This window comes from Canis lupus, chromosome 4 (genome assembly GCF_011100685.1).
Source record: "Canis lupus familiaris isolate Mischka breed German Shepherd chromosome 4, alternate assembly UU_Cfam_GSD_1.0, whole genome shotgun sequence".
In the NCBI taxonomy this organism is placed as follows: Eukaryota; Metazoa; Chordata; class Mammalia; order Carnivora; family Canidae; genus Canis; species Canis lupus.
Genome location: NC_049225.1, coordinates 21,836,051 through 21,849,608, shown reverse-complemented (window position 1 = coordinate 21,849,608; position 13,558 = coordinate 21,836,051). Strand labels below are relative to the sequence as shown.

Below are 13,558 nucleotides of genomic sequence, written 5' to 3'. Positions count from 1 at the left end.
CCTGACGCAAAACAGTTCAGGCTGGAGGCTTGAGCGTCATTAAGGGAGAATCCTGGGACTCTAGAGAGAAAGAAACTCTTAATTGCCAGGAAGTTGGGATAGTTTTTCCTGCGATCGAGGCATTGTCTGTGTCACAGAACCAAAAGAAGACAGATGGGAAGACTGCTAATTTCTGTCCCATCTCAAACTATGATGCGTTGTCATCTAACTCAAACAGCTTTGTGTCACTGGGGGCATTGCAAACATTACCCTGTGTCATGCTGGGGAATACCCTGAGCAGCATTCGTTTTATTCAGAAACTGAGGCAGCAAGGTTATGTGATTTAAGTACTGACTGAATAATTTTTGTTAATGCTGACAGAAAAATGTACCAAAATAATCTGGGCTGCTGCCTGTTTTTGTATGGCCTGTGAGGGAAAAGAAAGAATGCTGTCTTGTGACAAAACTCAAATTTCAGGGCAGCCCAGGTGGCTCAGCAGTTTAGCGCCGCCTTCAGCCCAGGGCCTGATCCTGGAGACCCAGGATAGAGTCCCACGTCGGGCTCCCTGCATGGGGCCTGCTTCTCCCTCTGCCTGTGTCTCTGCCTCTCTCTATCTGTGTCTCTCATGACTAAATAAGTAAATCTTAAAAAAAAATAAAAATAGGGCAGCCCGGGTGGCTCAGTGGTTTAGCCCCTGCCTTTGGCCCAGGGCCTGATCCTGGAAACCCAGGATCGAGTCCCACGTCGGGCTCCCTGCATGGAGCCTGCTTCTCCCTCTCCCAGTCTCTCTCTCTCTCTTTCATGAATAAATAAAATCTTTAAAAAAAATTCAAATTTCAGTGTCCATAAGGAAAGTTTTACAGGAACACAGCCACCCATTTATTTTTTTAAAAAAGCTCAGGATCTTGTGATCTTTTTTCCAAAATATTTTAATTAGTGCACAAGCAGGGAAGCAGCTGGCAGAGGGAGAGAATGAAACAGGCTCCCCGCTGAGCAAGGAGCTCAGGATCAGGACCTGAACCAAGGCAGATGCCTAACTGACTGAGCCACCTGGCCACCCGTTCCTTTAGCTTTTGCCTACTTCAAATAAACACTTGGTATTTGAGAGTTTATGGCCCGCAAAACCTGAAGTACTGACGCTCTGGCCCTTTACTGAAAAAGAGTTTGGCCCTTGATAAATCCCTAGGTGGTGGTTCTAAATCTTAGAGGAAATGGGCACGCTGCAAAAATACAGGGGTATGTAATTAAAATTTTTGACTTCAGTTCCTGTTCATCATAGTTTTATTTCCAGAGTTTATTTATCCATGAGAGACAAACTGCGGGGAGCCCGATAGGGGACTGGAGCCCGGGACCCTGGGGGTTACACCCTGAGCTGAAGGCAGACAGACGCTCAACCACTGAGCCACCCAGGCGCCCCTGTTCATCATAGTTTATTTTTATTTTTTTTAAAGATTTTATTTATTCATAGAAACAGAGAGAGAGAGAGAGAGAGACAGAGGGAGAAGCAGGCTCCATGCAGGGAGCCCGACGTGGGACTCGATCGCAGGTCTCCAGGATCAGGCCCTGGGCCAAAGGCAGGCGTCAAACCACTGCGCCACCAGGGCTGCCCCATCATAGTTTTTAAAGGGCAATTTTATTTTTGCGCAAACCCAGTTTTCACGAGTTGTGTCTTGGGCTTTGGCCTCAGAGGGCCCTAGGTGTGGCCCTGCGAGCCGCGTGCCACCTGGTGGAGGGCTGTAGGGTTTATTTACAAAATCTCAACTGAGGCGGCCAAGCGGCCCAGGATTTCCTTGCTCTTCTCATCCCAGGGGTCAGAGGCCGACGGCTCAGGGTCCCGCCCCGGTCTGGGCAAGTCCAGCCGCACCGTTTCTATTCCTCCCCCGCCGGGCGGCACCGCGCGCCGCTCGCTGTCCCTGAGCTCGTCGCCCTCCGCCCCCGCAGCGCCCGGGTGTGTCGAGCCCACGGGGGCGGGGCGGGGCGGGGCGGGGCGGGGGCGGGGCCAGCCCGGGCAGCCAATCAGGGCTCGGCCCCCGGCGCAGCCCTTGGGGCGGGCGAGTTGCGGCTTAGCCAATCGGGCCCGACGAGGAAGACCTGAGTCAGCGTTCGCGCCTGCGGCCGGCAGCTTCGGGGGGCGCTGCCCGGGGCCGGCGCTGCCCGGGGCCGGCGGGGCCCGGCGGGGCGCTCGCTCGCTGCTCGCTCGCTGCTCCCGCGTTCCCCCGGAGGCCCGTGCGCAGCGTCGCGGCGGACATGGCGCGGCAGTGGGGGCCCTCCCTGAGGGCGGCCGAGAAGGCCGGCTGCGTGGTGAGCGCCTCCCGGGCCGGGCAGCCCGCGGCGGGCTCGTGGAGCTGCAGCGGGGTGATCGTGAGCCGCGGCCCGGACCTGGTGCTGTGCCACGGGGGCATCCTCACCCCCTTCCTGCGGGCCGGCAGCGCGGCGCTCACGGCGGCCGGCGCCGCCTTCCTGCGCGGCGACAGTTGCGGCGACGACCTGCGCCTGCACGTGCAGTGGGGCCCGGCGGCCGCGAGCCCCGCGGGCGGCGCGGAGCGGGGCCGGGCCGGGCTGTGCACGCCCCAGTGCTCGGCCCCCGAGCCCGGCCCGCCGGCCCGCCCCCGCGGGCGCCCCCTGCAGCCGCCGAGGCCCGCCGAGCTGCTGCTGCTGCTGAGCTGCCCCGCCTTCCGGGCCCACTTCGCGCGCCTCTTCGGGGGCGAGGCGGCCGAGCAGTGGCGCTTCGCGAGCGCGGCGCCGGACGACCAGGTGTCGGAGGAGGAGGAGGAGGACCAGCTGAGGGCGCTGGGCTGGTTCGCGCTGCTGCGGGTGCGGCGGGGCGCGGCGGCGGCGGCGGCGGCCGAGCAGGAGCAGGAGCAGGAGCAGGAGCCGGCGGAGCGCGGGCCGGCCGTGGCCGTGGCGCCCCTCGGGGCCGTGCCCAAGGGCGCGCCGCTGCTGGCCTGCGGCTCCCCGTTCGGCGCCTTCTGCCCGGACATCTTCCTCAACACGCTCAGCCGCGGGGTGCTCAGCAACGCCGCGGGCCCGCTGCTGCTCACCGACGCGCGCTGCCTGCCGGGCACCGAGGGCGGCGGCGTGTTCGCGGCGCGGCCCGCGGGGGCGCTCGTGGCGCTGGTGGCCGCGCCGCTCTGCTGGAAGGCCCGCGAGTGGGTGGGCCTGACGCTGCTGTGCGCCGCCGCCCCCCTGCTCCGCGCCGCGCGGGCCGCGCTCGGCCGCCCGGGCCCCGGCGCCCCGGGCCTGGCCGCCCTCCTGCCGCCGGAGGTGGGCGCCCCGTGGGGCCTGCCCCTCCGGGCGCCCGGGCCCCCGTGGGCAGCCGCGGCCGTGCTGGTGGAGTGCGGCGCCGTCTGGGGCTCCGGAGTGGCCGTGGCGCCCCGCCTCGTGGTGACCTGCCGGCACGTGGCCCCCCGGGAGGCGGCCAGGGTCCTGGTGCGCGCCACGCCCCCCAAGTAAGGCCCGCGGGGTTGCCCCAACCTGCCCCCGCCCCAGGTCCCGACGGTCGCGGGCTGCTCTGCGGGTGGAGGGCGGATAGAGACCCGAGCGCCCCCGCCCTTCCCTGGCGCCCGGGCCTAGAGTTGGGGGCGAATGGGGCTTGGGCAAGACGCCCGGCAGCTCTGGGTTGGGGGACCGTGGGGGAGCCCCGGCATCCCCGACTCGGCATCTTGGAGGCACCCCCCCCTCCCCCGCCCCCGCAGCCTGCATTAGCTTCTGAATTCTGGCTGCTGGGTCTCCCAGCCCCGCACGCCCGCACCACTGGGCCCCTTGAAAGCCGACTCCCCGCCCCGCTTTCTCCCCTAGAAGCGGCAGTGAAGCCCCAGAGGCCCAGGGTGCTGCCTTCCTGGGCTCATGACGCGGGCCTCTTACTTGATTGCTCTCTTAGGTCTTAAACGGAACTTCCCATCGGGCTAAAGATGACAAGTGTGGGGCTCCACCTAATTAGAATGGGAGTGGGGCCCAGCACACTGGTGTATTTGAACAATCTTCGGGTGATCCTGGCAGCCAGGTTCTAGGTTGGGGCTTCCTCCTTTGTTCCCCCTCTGCAGGGAAGAGCACTCTTGGCGTCCTTGGCTTCCATTTGTTGGGCAGTAGGGACAGCGGCCGTGGCTTCCTGGCTCGGGTTTCTAGTACCTGTTGGGTTTCTGCTGTAGTCCCAGGTCCTCCACACAGGAGCAGAGCAGTGTAGCACCTTGGTGTTCATGCCTGAGGTTCTGTACCTGGCTCAGCCTAGCCCCGCAGCCCAGGCCTTTCCACATCCCTCTACTGAATTTCCAGTGTCAACCCAGCCCGGCCTTGACATAGGGTTTCCCTGCTGGTGTCCAACAGGGCAGGAAGACTGATAATGAAGAGTTCCCCGTACGTGAGATGCCCAATCCCCCGGCCCTGCCAACACACACGCTGGCTTCTAGGGAGCCCACTAGGTCTGCTGGAAGCCATGCCTGCAGAGTGCAGCGGGAAGCCCCTGTGTGATCCCAGGCCGGTCTGTAGGCTGCCTCCCCCTGGGATGACCTGTGAAGTCTTGGAACAGAGCCTGGCCCCCTGTAAGAGCCATAGAAGTGCTAGTGCTTATGTATGTAGTTAGGGACACAGGATCGAAATGGTGTGTCTGCCTCACCAGCTGGCAGGATTGTTTGCTGAGATGAGGCAATGAAGGAAAACATTGGGAATGTGTGCCCTGGCTTCTGCCGCTTAGTGTGTGACCTTGAGGAAGTTACTCAACCTCTCCGGCCCTCAAATATACCATTTAAAATGGTGATAACACCAGTGCCTAGTTCTCTTTTCTTTTCTTTTTCTTTTTTTTTTAAAGATTTTATTTATTTTTTCATGAGAGATACAGAGAGGCAGAAACAGGCAGAGGGAGAAGCAGGCTTCCTGAGGGGAACCCAATGCAGGACTCGACCTCAGGACCCCGGGATCACGACCTAAGCCAAAGGCAGATGCTCAACCACTGAGCCACCCAGGTGGCCCTCCAGTGCCTAGTTGTTAGGGCTTCATGAGAACTAAATACCAAAATGAAATGGTGTTCACAGAGCATCAACACCAGCCCTGGCCCATAGTGCTCACCGGGTGTTAGGAGTGTGGGAAGGCACAGGGAGCTTATGTAGAAGTCTGCTATAGTCGGCGAAGCATGTCTGGAAATGTACCACAGGGTGGCTGAGGCCCAGATGCCTGCCTGGTACGTGGCAGGGCTGGTGCCAGACCCGTTAACCCCCAGGTCTGTGACTTCTACTGTCACTCTCATTCCCTGGCATCCTCCCTGCACTAAAGGGTCAGAAAGCTAGCCCATCACTTTGTTTCCCTTGCCCCTAGGAGTGCTATGATCTGGGGACATGTGGTGTTTGCCACCCAGGAGACCTCTCCCTATGACATAGCGGTCGTGAGCCTGGAGGAGGACTTACAGGGGATCCCCCTGCCTGTGCCAACTGAGCACTTCCACGAAGGTAAAGGACAAAGTTGGTCCTCTGGTCTGGGGAAGACCTCAGGGAGTGAAGTCAGCGCTGGGCACTCTGACCCTCTAGATTGGGGGGCCAATGCCCTAGGCGGGTTCCCTGCCCACCCCCTGCTGGGGTAATGAGTCGGGACAGCGTGAAGCTGCAGTGAAGCATCCTGGTGCATCGGCTGGGATTGCTCTTGGAGGCTTCTCTGCTTGTGGCCAGCATGCTCCAGGGTGGGGGGCAGGGGAGGAGGCGCAGATGGAATCCCTAGCAAAGCCCTGCAGCAGTGTAACGTGGAGGGGCTGAGAAGGGGGGTTCCTCAGAACACTGCGGGCTGGCCAGGGTGGTGGTCCCCTGTTGAGGCTCCGATGGCACGGCATGCTGCCTTGGATACCTGAAGTGTCACCGTGCGGGTGCAGTGTGATGGACAGATGACACCTCTAAGTGGCCATCTCTTCTGCCACTTGCTAGCCCTGTGTCCTTGGACAGGCAACTCCATATTCTTTGCCTCAGTTTCCACATCTGTAAAATGGGGATATGCTCCCTGTTCCTGGGCATTGTGAGGAGAGAGTGAGACGTTGCCTATAAAGCACTTAGATGCATGCTCTGTGTGTTCAAAGCACTTGGGAAAGGAAGTTGGCAGGCAGTTGGTCGTCATCATCACCACTTTTTTTCACCAAGAGACTTCTTAATCCAAGGAGAGATGGGTGTTAATGTCACAAACATTTATTGAGCGCAGGGCTGGGTGCCAGGGACCCTGAAGAGTGACTCCCTCATCCAGCAGGGAAATGAGGGCTGGAGAACAGCCTGGGGCTGAGAACAAGGGGTGAGCAGGTGCTGGGAGCTCAGTGGACGTCCCAGCCTCTTCCCGAGAGGGACCTGGGGCAGACTCCCTCCCTGGAGGCAGGAGTATCTGAGCAGCAGCCTGAAGGGCAGAGAAGGTTTGGAACTTTGGAGAGGACAGGGAGCAGACTGGGGAGCGTGTGTGAGTTGTGTCAGACAGAGGCAACTCCCCACCTTCACCTTCTTCACCCTCCTTTCTTTCCGGGCAGGTGAAGCTGTCAGTGTGGTGGGCTTTGGCGTCTTTGGCCAGGCTTGCGGGCCCTCGGTGACCTCAGGCATCCTGTCAGCCGTGGTGCGGGTGGATGACACACCGGTGATGCTACAGACCACATGTGCTGTGCACGGCGGCTCCAGCGGGGGACCCCTCTTCTCCACCTGCACAGGAGACCTCCTGGGTAACCAGCTCCTTGGCCCTCACCCAGCCTTCCCCTTGCCAGAGTCTCAGTCCCATTTAATGAGTGCTGGGCACCCTGTCCTGGGAGCCACCCACGGCCTCGGGAGATGGCAGGCCTTATGGCCAAGAGGTAGTTAGCCAAGGTTTTCGGGCACTTGTGCTTGTGAGAGTGGAGAGGGACAGATGCTGAGCAGCAAGGTGGAAAGAGATCTGAGTCGGGTTCTTTCTCTGCCACTAAGCCACTGTACCACCTTAGGTAAGTCACCTGATCTCATTGGGTCTGTGAAACTAGGAGTTGGATTAGTCCAGGAGTCACAGGTCAAGTGAATAAATGAGGGAGTGAAAACAGCAGGGAGTAGAGGGTTAAGGGTGACTGGGGGGAGCACCACTCTGCTCCAGCACCCTGCTGCCTCATCCCATAGGACTCTGAGGCTAACATTGCCTGATTCTGTAGTTGTTCACTAGCAGCAATGGACTCATTTTTCCCCCCTCTAAATATGTGGTTGTTAAACCTTTTGATTTAAACATTATGGTAACTAATTCTGGTTAAAAACAAAACAAAACAGTCTGTACATTAAAAAAAAGCCAACCTTGAGTGCATGTGGTTACCTCCAGCTGTATGCCTGCACCAGGTCATGTGATGCTTCCCCTTCCCTTACTTCTGACCTAGTGAGAAACCTTGCCTTGCTCACGCTAGCTGGAATGGATTTCCTTAGTTCTTCAACTGTAGGACACAAAGTACATGCAGAATCTATACGTCACACCCCTGCATGAAATAGATCTACCATCTAGAGTACAGCGTTCAAGTGCACAGAGTTCTTTTTGCCTTTAGCCCTAACATGTCCTGGCAAAACACTGTTTTCCCTCATTTCTTAGGTCAACTCCTGTCTTCCGCTTCCCCTTTAGCACAGTTAATGATTCACTGGTGATACACTTAGAGCTAGTTGTCACAGTCTGCATTTATTCCCTCCATAGACTGGCGGACTTTTAGAAATACATACACAAAGAAGTGGAGGTAGTGATAATATCAATGTGTGTGTGTAGGCATGAGTTAGTGCATATCTATCTATCTATATCTATATCTAGCTTTGTCCGCTGAGAGCGTTAGAAGCAGTGACACCCCAGTTGCAGTGAGCACACCAAAAGCCCAGATCTTGGCTTCTCTGAATAAATATTAAGACAGAGACCAGTGGCAGCGCTTCCTTACAGAAGAATTCCAATTACTAAATGCAGAAGAAACTAGGGAAGTAGAAAACCGCTGTTAGGAGACCATAGAAGAAATTGCTGCACACAGGACCCACCAATGAATGGAAAGTAGAAATGAGATATTTGCATGATCCTAAATGATTTCGTACTTACAAGAGGGAAAACAGTAAGCCTACGTGAGAGAATCCTACAGATAGCACCTTCGCCAAGTGATCAAGATTAGCTGGCATCACAGGACATGCCACCTCCCGATAGGCCGCATTGAGAAGGGCACGGGGCGCTAGTCTCAATCGCACACTTACCACTAGATAACATCAGGGGACCTCACACTGAGGGACGTTCTACAGAACAACTGACCTGTGCTGTTCCAAGTGTCCAGGCCATGAGAGAGGGAAAGACTGGACTTGGCCCAGACTGGAGAGGACTTGGGGACATGATAGCAAGAGGCTTCTGGGACCCTGGATTGGATGGATCCTGGAACAGAAAAAGTGCTTATAGAATCTGACTGGTGACATCCACACACGTGACTGTATCTCAGTCAATAGTGTTGTTCCAAGGTTGCTTTCCTGGTTTTGATCAGTGTTTCACGGTGACAGGAGGAGGAGCTGAAGGGCATAGAAGGACTCTCCTATTTTGGCAATGCTGCTGTAAATCTGCCTAAAAAAGCACATCCCCATGCACACACTTGCACACACACATGCACTCCCACAAGGCGCAACTCCTCTATTTGTTCAGCCCGCACGTTCCTGTTGATGCCCCCTGGGTCAGGCACCAATCTGTAGGTGTGAGGCCCGTGCGTGTGGAGAGCCCACAGAGCAGACACTAGCTGGAGAGAAAGGTCACAAAGTAAGTGAGACATTGTGTGTTAGGTCCTGACAGTGTTGAGGGGAAAGTCGGTCTGGGAAGGGGCCCTGGGGCATGGGGGGCCCGAGGCCAGGAAGGAGGCTTCAAGCTCCCAGCAGTCCTAGGGCCCCCGGGCTGGAGATGGGGGTCCGACCGTCCTTTGGGCCACAGGCTCACACCCTGCTTCCTCTTTGACTCCTGCACAGGCATCGTGGCCAGCAACACCAGAGACAATAACACAGGGGCCACGTACCCCCACCTGAACTTCAGCGTTCCCGTCACCGTGCTGCAGCCGGCCCTGCAGCGGTACAGGCAGACAGGTGACCTGGGTGGCCTCCGGGAGCTGGATGGGGCCATGGAGCCAGTGAAGGTGGTGTGGCGGCTGCAGCGGCCCCTGACCAAGGCGCCCCGCAGCAAGCTCTGACGCCTGGCAGCCCTCTGGTCGGAAGAGCCACTGCCTTACGCCCCAGGCGCGCCGAGGGAGCAGCCCCGGGATCCCCGCACAGGGCACACCCCAGCTGGGCCGCTGCCCCATCACCACCTCTCGTTCAGCTCTGAAATCTGGTCCATGCTTTCCTTCGGCCCCATGGGTCTCCAGCCGGGCAGCCTGTTTGGGGGTGCTTTTTTGAGCCCTCACCTCCGTCTGGCCCCTGGCACTAGATTCAGCTGTACTGTTTGGCCTTCTGAGGGGCCCCGTGCAAGTGCACAGCCATCCTGGTCCTGACACGCGGGTGCTGGCTGGAGGGCCGGCCCAGCCCTGGTTTGCACCTGTTCACTGTCTGCTGATGGCCACTGGCCGCCGGAGCAGCGGCTTCACTGGGGCAGGGGCTTCCTCGGAAACCCTTGGCGGAGCGGCGCGCTCTGAAGACCAAAGACAAAGGGAGAGAACGGCTTTCTGTTCTGCTACATCTCTAGGTGGAGTCCCTGAAAGTTGTGGGTCTTCATAAGTTGGGTGTCGCTGACCTCCAGGGGCACTCTGACACAGTGCCTTTACTTTCCAGCCCATAAAATGGGCCTCAGGGATCTTGTGGGGTAGAATGTGTCTGGTTGGTGGTGGGGAATAAAGAGGGTGTTATCCAAGAACTCTACTTCTGTACGTCAGGTTCTGGTTTTTTTTTTTTTTTTTGTCTCAGAAGTTGAATTGGGAATGGGAAACCACCAGGCACAGAAACACACCTTTTCTGTCCTGCTTTCTTGGTGGTGTGTCCTCATGGGCTGCTCTCATTCCAGACTTGGCCTGGACTCTGGTCACAGTGCCAGACAGCACTAGGTGGGGCTTGCAGATCCCAGGGGGTGGTGGTCCTGACCTGGCAGCAGGGACTCGCAGAGTGTCGCAGGCTGTCTCCAGGCCTGTACTGGGTTGGGGAGTTCAGAGGTATGGATGAGGCCAAGGCTACCCCAAGGAGCTGAGACTAACCCTGCAAGTCAAGAACATGCACTGTGTACCCAGGGCCCTACCCATGTCGACCCTCAAGAAATGACTATGACGTCATTGGCAGGCCGAATGCCACTGGGGGGTGCCTGGGGTACTAATTCTAAGCCAAAAGAATCCGGGAGTACTTTGTTTCCAGCATCTGTCTGTTGAGCGCCAACTGGGCAACCAAGAACTGTGATGATTGTTCTCCCCTGTACAGCTCAGGAATGGTCCCAAGGGCCAAGCTAGCCTGAGAGAAACCCCACAGTAGATTAATGGATGTAGAGGGGGCGAAGGCTGAGGTCTGACTTAGTTGGCAGTGGAAGGGGAACATTTCTTCCAGTGGGTACCAAGGAGCTCGGTACTCTGGGGAGACCAGAGTGTCAGCCCTTTAGTGCGACGAGCAGGGCAGCTCTGTCCGCTTCGATGGAAGGCTGTGTCCTGGGGCCTTGGGAGGGGTTCAGGCAAGGCCTCATCAAGGTGTCTCAGGAGCTGAAGCCTGAAAAAGAAGTAGGGATTTACTGAACAGACTGGAAACAGGGAGGGTGTTCCAGGTGGAAAGCAGCAGGAGCTGGGACGAGAACGTGAGAAAGCTTGTGTGTTCTGGCAAGTGCCAGGTGGAGGGCAAGTGGGAAGGGGTAGGATTGAGCCTCGGGAGCCAGCTCCACTGGGGGGGGGGGCACGTGGGGGGAGAAGACAGCTGGAGCAGGACTGGTAGACGTGGAGAAGACCATGTGAGGGCACAGGAGCAGGGGCAACGCCGAGGTGGAGAGAGAGAGAGAGAGAGCGCCAGCACAAGTGTGGGGGGTGGGGGAGAGGCAGAGGGAGAAGCAGACCCCCCATTGAGCAGGGAGCCCAACATAGGGCTTGATCCCAGGAGCCTGAGATCATGACCTGAGCTGAAGGCCATTGCTTAACCAACTGAGCCACCCAGGCGCCCCGATTCCTGCTTCTTTTTAAAAAATTATTTTGGAACCATTTTAAACATGGAGAAAAGTGGATGAGTCTGATGTCCTTGACCCTCCTGAAGGTAACAGAGGATGCGCCTTAGCCTCGGTTTGTCCAAGCTTCCTCCTGATTTGATTCAGGATATGCTCTGGTGGTGATGTCACATTAGTGCTGTCATCTTCTTATGTGTCCACTGGGTGGCCCGTGATGTTTATTGGTCCTATTACAGGTGATAATGTTGATCATCTGAGTAAGGTGGCGCCTGCGAGGTTTCTCTGCTGTAAAGTTTTTTTTCCTCCTTTGTAATTAATAACTATTTTGTGTGGAATCACTATGAAACAATGTAAATACACGGTTCTGTATCCCACTTTCACCATGATGTTCACCACCTGTTTATGCCTCTTGGCTGAGTAGCTTTAATCATTGCAAAATGGTCATTTCTTTATTTTCATTATTTCTGCTACATGTATTAGTTGGCATTCTATTATAATAGCTTTCCCCTCAATCTGTTTAGTTGTATCTGTGTGGGCTCATGGATTCGTATTTTTTTCAGTGAATTATAATCTATTATTGTCATTTATTTTAAGGCCCAAACTATTGGCTGGTGAGAGCGCCTTCAAACTAGCTTCTGTGTTCCTTCTTTTTGGCATCTCCCCATCGTTCTCTGAGGCCTGCCTTCAAAACAAAATGTTCTGGGCTTGCCTTGTACTTTCCCTGGAACCAGACATTTCTCCAGGATTCTGTTTACTGGAGAATGGTGTTTAGAAGCCAACATCTAGGTATAAGGGGTGCTTATTGTTCCGAGCTGTTGCTGCTCCTGGACTCTCTCTCAGTAGATCCTACATGTATATTTATTTCTGTCTCTGAATATGATGAACCTGGAGTTACCACCAGTAGTGCCGACTTGTATTTAATGCCACGAGGTTCATTCGGGCTCTCCCCTCTTCCTATTTGTTCTCCCTCCTGTCAGTGAGAAACACGTTACATTATCCCTAGTTTATTTTCCTGTTTGCTCCATCCCCTGCATGTGGCCAACCTTCTGACCCCTTTGGCCTGCCTCTGTCACCATGCTCTGAGGCTATTCTCACACAGGCCACAATTACCACTCCCCCACAAGCCTGCCTATTGTGATTTTTTTTTTTCGAGGGAAGGAAGTCACCCTTGCTTCTTCACTGCTTCACACCAGAAGTGTTGCATATCCCTTCTGTTCACGTACCTTCAGGAGAACTTGGCTCCACCCAGAAGCAAGTGGCAGGGTGGGAAATGTCTCTAGCTAGACAGATGCTTCCCAGCAGGACCCTCACAGCTTAGAATGACTGTGGAAGAGCTGGCTGACCCTGCCAAGCTGGATCTCATTTTAGTGCCACTTTAGGAACAAAGATTCATTTCTGTAACCTAAATAAAAATAGGGCTAGTGTTCAGAACCTCCTGGACGGGTGTCAGAAACCTCCTTGACTCAGGGGGGCTCAAGGGCCACTAGGTATGCTCCAGGTGTATGCACATCCTCTCTGCTTTGTTCCCCCTCTTCTGGCCTTCTCTGCATGCAGGGTCTCTCCTTCCTTGTAAGCATGGTTTGCATTTGGCCATCCAGACCTTTCTGGCCCTCTGTCCATGCCCTTTAACCTCTAGCTCTCCTTATCACATGCCCTGTTTTCAAATTCCCTCAATAAATGCCCAAGAGAGCAGATGTCTGATTGGGCCCATCGTCTTCTTATGCCCTGCTATGACTGGGGCTGCGTCAGGGTGGGTTCTTTTGGCCTGGAAGAAGCCCCTCACAACCATCTGCATTGCGCATGAGGCTGGGTGCTTCCAGCTGACACTGGGGATGTGGGTGCAGTGAAGGGCCTGGGGCCAGTAGTGTTACAGGAGAGAAGCAGAGCAGGAGTCTGCCAGGGGGCCAAGGAGAGACAAGCAGAGGCATAGGAAGAGAACCAGGGAGACTGAGACCTAGCTTACCAGCATCCCTCTTCCCCCTGGGTATATGCTAGACTTCACGGTGGCCACTTTCAGGGTGGCTGTGCCCATGAGTTCCAGCTCATGAAATTAGAGCAGAAAGGAGGTGCACCACTTCCAGGCCTGGCTGTAACCACCTGTGTGCTCTCCCCACCTCCCCTTGATGGGAATGGAGGCGACCATTTGAGACTTTGAGACTTTGGAAGCCACTTGTTTTTATTTATTTTTTTTAAAAGATTTTTATTTATTCATGAGAGACAGAGAGGCAGAGACATAGGCAGAGGGAGAAGCAGGCTCCATGCAGAGAATCCAATATGGGACTTGATTCTGGAATCCTGGGATCACGCCCTGAGCCGAGGGCAGATGCTCAACCAAGGAGCCACCCAGGTGTCCCTAGATTTGGGTTTCTATTTGTCTCAGCAGTAGAACCTACCCTTGAGAAATAAAGTCTTTCCCTAGCTGGAAGCACCATAACCAAACCACATTGTGGGGAGAGAAGAAGAAACAGGGAGATTTCCTGTGTCCTCTGAAGCTTATAAATTTAGC

The 13,558-nt window shown here is 56.0% G+C and overlaps 1 protein-coding gene across 1 annotated transcript; it reads left to right on the top strand.

The window, feature by feature from the left end:
* Positions 1-2,211: 2,211 nt before the first annotated feature.
* TYSND1 (trypsin like peroxisomal matrix peptidase 1) lies at positions 2,212-11,947 on the top strand. The gene is made up of 5 exons (XM_038534198.1): positions 2,212-2,805; positions 2,842-3,428; positions 5,287-5,417; positions 6,464-6,649; positions 8,904-11,947. The coding sequence occupies exons 1-5, from the start codon at positions 2,227-2,229 to the stop codon at positions 9,119-9,121; spliced, it is 1,701 nt and encodes a 566-aa protein (XP_038390126.1). The 5' UTR covers positions 2,212-2,226; the 3' UTR covers positions 9,122-11,947.
* Positions 11,948-13,558: the final 1,611 nt, after the last annotated feature.